The following is an 8,236-nucleotide window of genomic DNA, read 5'->3' on the forward strand; positions in this document are numbered from 1 at the left end:
ACAGTTTTTTTTTTGTAAACATGCTGTTCAAAAAAGTGATGAAGTCCTGGTTACCTTTGAGGCAAGATGAAGGAATCGACTGAAATTGTGAAACGGTGCGATCTAAGCTGAATAAAATTAATAAGTTCGAAAACTAGGGTTTGAAGAATATTTTTTTGTATTTTTCTGGTTTAATCCTCTACATATTGTAACACTGTTACATGTTGTAAATATTTAGCTACCTATTTGAATACATTTCGTTATTTATTTATTTATTCGTTCTTAGTATAAATATTATTGAGTAACATTAACCAAGAGCAACAAGACAAAATAAGCCTTTTCAAAATGCCATTACATAAAAAGGTATGCATTCATACCACGCGCTTCACGCCATAACACTGCATCCAAGCTTGCATACCAGTTCTTCTTCTAGGAAGTCGAACTTAATCGGGACTATTTCAGGCGTTCTTGATTTAGCGTCGCCTTCAGAGTTTGACCTCGTAAATGTTGGGATCCAAGGGCGGATCGAAATGAGAGGGTAGATTGATTTTATGTGGGAAGGAAAGGGAGGCTACCAACCCGTGCCGAGAGCGTATATATGGCAAAAGCCGAAGCTCGAAAGGTCGATGACCGCCTTCGGTGATCATCGGAATTCCTTTGAAAAAAACCAGATTTTCCAAAACTTGCGACCTTACTGAGGATCCAAGGAATTCACCTCTTCGACTTTGATCCTGACCGTGATTTAAGCCCAAGCGAGTGTTTTTGTATTTGGCCGCGTTTCGTATAAGACGATTTAGTTTAGCTAGCTAGTTGTGCGTGTGCTTAAAACCGTGTGCTCGCCTTTAAAAAGGAAAAAGGAGCTGCCACAACGCTTCTAGCGATAGCTAGCTAACCTGCCGCTCGAACCCGCTGAAGGTGCACGGAACAGGATCGAGGTTTTCCCGACCAGGAATTGTCGGAAGTGAACCACCCGTCAACACGTGGTTCAGTGGTCTGCCCGTTACAACCCCTTTCAGGCCACCAAAAACCGATTCGCTGCTGATCATCATCATCCCCGCTGAGTTTTCGCCAACATCGACACGCCGTAATCCACGTCGTTCCCGGTCACTGATTAGCCGGTGATACTCCGCCCAGCAGTCGAATCTATTTTCGGCAACCCGCAACAATCAGCTCTACTTTGCCGACGTAGGCCGAAATGGTACTGTAAGTACAAATATAAAAATAACCCATGCGCATGTGAAGGAGATGTTTTGGCCATTCTAAAATTAGCCACACACAGTTTTTTGGAAACCCTTTAAGTTACGAGGTTTCCCAGTTGAGAAGGCTGCGCCAATAACAGCCCATTCTCACCCACTTAGCACACGTAGGGAAAGCAGGGAAAGGAACCCCAAAAAGCTAATATGTAAATCCTAGGTAAAATTCAAAAATAAAAACTTAGCTTAAGATTGTACAAAAATGTAAAAATTGTCATCCTTTCATTAATTCCGTCTCAATGCAACCCTTTTCAACCCGCCAATAATGTATTTTGTTGAAAAATAAGATAATTCATGCTTTCCCAGAACATTAAGTCTGATTGAAAAAGGTGATTTCACGTGTTTATCCGTTCGTTTTTAGTTTCTAGTTTTTTGTAGTTGTTTTTTTTTTTGCTTCGGGAAGAACTGCTCGAGAAGACAGTTCCCTCGCTTATGCTTCGGTCACCCAGGGGAAAATCGGTAAGTGAGTTCCTCCTGTGACGATCACGCAAGCGTGTGTTTTTTTTCAAACGGATAGACCGTGGTTCGCGTCCCAGCTACCTCTTCGAATCGAAGGTGTAGTTTCCCTAGTACTTCTCCTTAACTTGGGTCTCCCGATCGTTTCCGCATCCGCTTTTGGATCTTTAGTCAAACCCGCCCTGAGGTTGGGTTTCTCGCCGGGCAATAAAACTCGACGAGCGGTCCTCGAAAGAGGTGGCGCTTAAATCGCTCGTTTATGAACGCGAAACTGATTAAGAGAATCCCACCCCCGCGCCTGCTATAATATAAATTTCGCCTTGAGACAGGGTTTATCCAATTATTTTTTTGAGCAGAATGTCTTGAAACATGTTAATCCAATAATCCATACTTTTGTGTTTTTTTGTAAAGCAATTTTCAAAAGCACAGCAAGAAGAAGTTTCAAAACATGAGAAAATTATAAATGAACCTTTTTTCTTTCAAAAATTATCATTTTGGTAGCCTCAGAAATATTTGGGACGTGTATGTTTGTTTTTATTTCAAAATAATATTGGCAGTTTGGTTTAAAATTACAACCATTCAAAACACCGTTACAACCATTACAATCATAACACCAAATATATCCATTCTGGAATAAGTTTTTGAGAAAAAACTTCAGCAATGAAACACAAACCACGTCTAGAAAAGAGGTAGGCTTAATTGCGGCACGTTATCGTTATTTTTCTTTTTTAATGAACCACGTCTAAAATGAGAATTGAAAAGAAACAAAAAATAAAAAAAAACTTTTTGTTTGCGTGGAAATACTTAAATAACATGTGGAATGTGGAACAATTTTGACGAACATCATATCAAAATTTAGCAATGAGTCAGTCTAAACACATTGCGGCCCAAATAAAAGATATCTTATTTCATCGCTTGCCGCGCTTGTGCTACTCCTAAATGCATAACTAAATAGCTTTAATAAGAATAATGTAACTCTATTTCACGATATTAAACCAAACACTTCCGGTAACTCAAAGTCACTAAATTTTTATAATTGGGTCCAGCGAGTTTTTGTCATTTTTGTCATTTTTGTCATTTTTGTCATTTTTGTCATTTTTGTCATTTTTGTCATTTTTGTCATTTTTGTCATTTTTGTCATTTTTGTCATTTTTGTCATTTTTGTCATTTTTGTCATTTTTGTCATTTTTGTCATTTTTGTCATTTTTGTCATTTTTGTCATTTTTGTCATTTTTGTCATTTTTGTCATTTTTGTCATTTTTGTCATTTTTGTCATTTTTGTCATTTTTGTCATTTTTGTCATTTTTGTCATTTTTGTCATTTTTGTCATTTTTGTCATTTTTGCCATTTTTGTCATTTTTGTCATTTTTGTCATTTTTGTCATTTTTGTCATTTTTGTCATTTTTGTCATTTTTGTCATTTTTGTCATTTTTGTCATTTTTGTCATTTTTGTCATTTTTGTCATTTTTGTCATTTTTGTCATTTTTGTCATTTTTGTCATTTTTTGTCATTTTTGTCATTTTTGTCATTTTTGTCATTTTTGTCATTTTTGTCATTTTTGTCATTTTTGTCATTTTTGTCATTTTTGTCATTTTTGTCATTTTTGTCATTTTTGTCATTTTTGTCATTTTTGTCATTTTTGTCATTTTTGTCATTTTTGTCATTTTTGTCATTTTTGTCATTTTGTCATTTTTTGTCATTTTTGTCATTTTTGTCATTTTTGTCATTTTTGTCATTTTTGTCATTTTTGTCATTTTTGTCATTTTTGTCATTTTTGTCATTTTTGTCATTTTTGTCATTTTTGTCATTTTTGTCATTTTTGTCACTTTTGTCATTTTTGTCATTTTTGTCATTTTTGTCATTTTTGTCATTTTTGTCATTTTTGTCATTTTTGTCATTTTTGTCATTTTGTCATTTTTGTCATTTTTGTCATTTTTGTCATTTTTGTCATTTTTGTCATTTTTGTCATTTTTGTCATTTTTGTCATTTTTGTCATTTTTGTCATTTTTGTCATTTTTGTCATTTTTGTCATTTTTGTCATTTTTGTCATTTTTGTCATTTTTGTCATTTTTGTCATTTTTGTCATTTTTGTCATTTTTGTCATTTTTGTCATTTTTGTCATTTTTGTTCATTTTTGTCATTTTTGTCATTTTTGTCATTTTTGTCATTTTTGTCATTTTTGTCATTTTTGTCATTTTTGTCATTTTTGTCATTTTTGTCATTTTTGTCATTTTTGTCATTTTTGTCATTTTTGTCATTTTTGTCATTTTTGTCATTTTTGTCATTTTTGTCATTTTTGTCATTTTTGTCATTTTTGTCATTTTTGTCATTTTTGTCATTTTTGTCATTTTTGTCATTTTTGTCATTTTTGTCATTTTTGTCATTTTTGTCATTTTTGTCATTTTTGTCATTTTTGTCATATTTGAAATTCAATTCAATTTCAATCTAGTTGTTAATAAGCTGCTTACTGATTTGAAACTATTCTAATTATCTGAAATCTGAAATCTGAAATCTGAAATCTGAAATCTGAAATCTGAAATCTGAAATCTGAAATCTGAAATCTGAAATCTGAAATCTGAAATCTGAAATCTGAAATCTGAAATCTGAAATCTGAAATCTGAAATCTGAAATCTGAAATCTGAAATCTGAAATCTGAAATCTGAAATCTGAAATCTGAAATCTGAAATCTGAAATCTGAAATCTGAAATCTGAAATCTGAAATCTGAAATCTGAAATCTGAAATCTGAAATCTGAAATCTGAAATCTGAAATCTGAAATCTGAAATCTGAAATCTGAAATCTGAAATCTGAAATCTGAAATCTGAAATCTGAAATCTGAAATCTGAAATCTGAAATCTGAAATCTGAAATCTGAAATCTGAAATCTGAAATCTGAAATCTGAAATCTGAAATCTGAAATCTGAAATCTGAAATCTGAAATCTGAAATCTGAAATCTGAAATCTGAAATCTGAAATCTGAAATCTGAAATCTGAAATCTGAAATCTGAAATCTGAAATCTGAAATCTGAAATCTGAAATCTGAAATCTGAAATCTGAAAACTGAAATCTGAAATCTGAAATCTGAAATCTGAAATCTGAAATCAAAAATCTGAAATCTGAAATCAGAAATCTGAAATCTGAAATCTGAAATCTGAAATCTGAAATCTGAAATCTGAAATCTGAAATCGGAAATCTGAAATCTGAAATCTCGAATCTGAAATCTGAAATCTGACATCTGAAATCGGAAATCCGAAATCTGAAATCAGAAATATGAAATCTAAAATCTGAACTCGTAGTTATGTATGACTAAAAAACATAAAAATTATACATTGATACCAGTCCAACAAACAAATTCCATTCATTCTCATTACCGTGGAACATTGGCATCATTCTGCTTAAAACTTGTTTTACAATGGCTTATCATCGCGCTTGCACATGGAAATGGAACGGGGCGTGGAGCTGAGCTTATGCAGCTATGAATTATTAATTATTCGTTCTCGAAAACAATCACTAGCTTTAGCAGCTTTCAGGCACCTGGACGGTTTGAACGGAGTAAAATATGGTTTGGCTTCTCCATCGCGAAACCGATTTTGGCAAAGCTTTTTCCAACCAACCAACCGCTAAACCACCGAAAGTGAATCGATTTGTGACCACAAACTGGCTTCGGGGTTTGACTTTCCCGGGGGAGCTTGTTGAAGTGATGATAATTTTGCGAATTTATGTTAGGTAAACATATTCTAATTAGAAATTCTTGATTTGGTTTGAAACAAGATTCTGTAATTTGTTAATATGGAATATGATTTTTCAACGCTTGCACCCTCGGTCGAAAAATAAAATTTATGGAAAAAATCTGAGTCCGTCACCTCAAGAATATTTTTATCTGAAATTTTATCCAAAGTCCCCCGACTGAAAGTATATCATGTTCATGGACGCATCCAACCATCATGATGAGGAATTTTTTTTCATCATACTCAACGATAGTGCCACCCAATTTGAGAGGAATTTTGGCAGACGAACGACCATCCGGGATGCATTTTCTAAGTCAAGTAAGTCCCCGTCAACTTTTACCTTTTTTTAATTTTTTTTTCGTGGGTTGGTTGTTTGAAAAACAACCAAGCCGAGAACTGATTACGTGTCCCCGGTTTGTGTCCACCTCGTTCCTGTTTTTCCTGTTTATGTAGCTAGTTGATGTTTTGGAACGACATCGCTCACCTCCCTTCTACTAACTTTTATCCTAAGCAGCTCGTCGCACTCTTTCACTTGCCTTTGACAAACGTGAGTGAGCTACAAACAGAAACATGTTTGCATACTAAATTTAATATTTTTATGCAAATTCACGTTCCCCTCCGAAGCAAAAGAGAGTGTGCAGTGTGCATCCAACTGGATCCTGGGGGCCATGATGGAAAATGGCGGACGAGGTCGGGGAAAATGGCGGCCAGTCATGGCGCGCTGCAGCAGTCAGTTACGCTACTTGCCGGGATATTTGTCACGCTCGTAACATGCTTCTTGGAATCGTGCCGGGCCGCGGCACTCCTGCTGTGCGGGGATATCTTGGCAAGTTCTCACACCGGGGTTCTGTCCCATCTTAGTGGATCAAGGTTGGATTGGGGGACGAAAAAGTCTCGCACGGCCTGGAATTGGGAAAAAATGACATGTGAACATGCAGTCCAAAGATGAAGTGTGCTATGTGATTCTTAAAGTACTGTTCTGATAAGGTGAGACAATTTTGATAACAGCTTCAATAATACGAAGTGGTGTGTTAAAAAAAAATAGGTTAAATCTTAGAGACTTCATGTTTGGGGCAATTATGCTTCTAATCCACATCCGTAAAAGATTATTAAATTGACTCTTTTGAAACTTCACCTCAAACATCAAATCCAACGCCGATCATAGCTTTGATTTCTATCCCAGCAGAATAAAATCGCATTAGAAATGATAGCTCAAATCGTTAACAATGTTAATCCGAATCGCAAATTTTTAACAAAAAGGTAAACGTTCGTAAAAATCGTTACATAAAATCGGAATACATCGAATATGCTTAGAAGTCCGCCATGTTTGCTAATCTTTTCTTACGCGCGGGATTCAAGTGAGAAAACCATCTTGTTGTTTTCTCTACGATTAGCAGTGCAACCAGATTGTTAAGAATCTAATGGTTCATTTGGAAAAAATTTCCAATGAGAGAAGCAGCAACGATTTGCATGCATTGGAAGCATAACTTGCGCTATTTCGCATACTTTCAGGATGTACGTATAAGGTGTTGAATATTGTACAATTTGTATAATTTTTATCACTTAAGACAACCCCTCACTCAAAATTGGGTAATCGGAATCGATTTTCTTTTGCTGAAAAGTCCTGTGTGTAAATTTTCATCTCAATCCGATGCATAATAACGGCAATATCGTTAAATCGGTGAACAATTTAAATGGATGACCCCTTTTTCCAACCCCCCCGATCAAATACTTCAACTCATTTGCCCGTCTTTCAAACATTTTTATCTAAATCCAATGCATTCTAACATCCAAATCGCCAAAACATAGAACAGTTAAAATGGTCGACTTCTTTGCTCATGGGTCAGCAAAGTTGGATAACCGAAATGAATTGCCCGCCTCGAAAAACAAAAGGGTGATACGGTCAAAATTTGATCAATATCAACTTATTTCTTTAAATTTTGTATTTAAAAAATCTGAACACCCCTCATTTTGAAGGTGTGTGTGTAGATTGTTGCTCCTATTTTGATTTTGGAATTCACTCTTCAGTTAACAAAATGCCGTCCAAGGAAGAAGAGCAGCGTATCAAAATTTTGCTCGCGCAACGCGAAAATCCGAGCTACTCGCACGCAAAGCTGGCAAAATTGCTAAAAGTTGCCAAATCAACCGTTACAAATGTAATTAAAGTGTTTGGGGAACGTTTGTCGACAGCCAAGAAGTCTGGATCGGGAGGAAATCGAAAACCAGAAGCCGCTGAGACGACAAAGAGAGTTGCCGGTAGTTTCAAGCGAAACCCTAACCTCTCTCTCCGAGATGCCGCAAATAAGCTGGGTGTATCGTCTACAACAATGCATCGAGCCAAAAAACGAGCCAGACTATCGACTTACAAGAAGGTAGTGACTCCAAATCGCGATGATAAACAAAATACGACGGTCAAAGCGCGATCTCGGAGGCTGTACACGACGATGCTGACGAAGTTTGACTGCATGGTAATGGACGACGAAACCTACGTCAAAGCCGATTACAAGCAGCTTCCGGGACAGGAGTTTTATACGGCAAAAGGAAGGGGAAAGGTAGCAGATATTTTCAAGCACATGAAACTGTCAAAGTTCGCGAAGAAATATCTGGTTTGGCAAGCCATCTGTACCTGTGGCTTGAAAAGCAGCATTTTCATAACTTCCGGGACTGTCAACCAAGAAATTTACGTGGAAGAGTGTTTGAATAAACGTCTGCTGCCTTTCCTGAAGAAACACGGTTGTTCCGTACTGTTTTGGCTGGATTTGGCATCTTGCCATTACGGTAAAAAGGTCATGTGGAGTGGTACGCCGCCAACAACGTGCAGG

The 8,236-nt window shown here is 36.1% G+C and overlaps 1 protein-coding gene across 1 annotated transcript in view; it reads left to right on the forward strand.

Annotated features, from left to right (window-relative positions):
- Positions 1 to 6,114: 6,114 nt before the first annotated feature.
- The window catches only part of LOC129753742 (putative uncharacterized protein DDB_G0277255), a 25,262-nt gene continuing 23,140 nt past the window's right edge, over positions 6,115 to 8,236 (forward strand). The window contains exon 1 of the mRNA XM_055749586.1: positions 6,115 to 6,284. Within this exon, the coding sequence (XP_055605561.1) occupies positions 6,115 to 6,284 (170 nt within the window). The remainder of the gene's footprint in view (positions 6,285 to 8,236) is intronic.

Source organism: Uranotaenia lowii, chromosome 3 (genome assembly GCF_029784155.1).
Source record: "Uranotaenia lowii strain MFRU-FL chromosome 3, ASM2978415v1, whole genome shotgun sequence".
NCBI lineage: Eukaryota > Metazoa > Arthropoda > Insecta > Diptera > Culicidae > Uranotaenia > Uranotaenia lowii.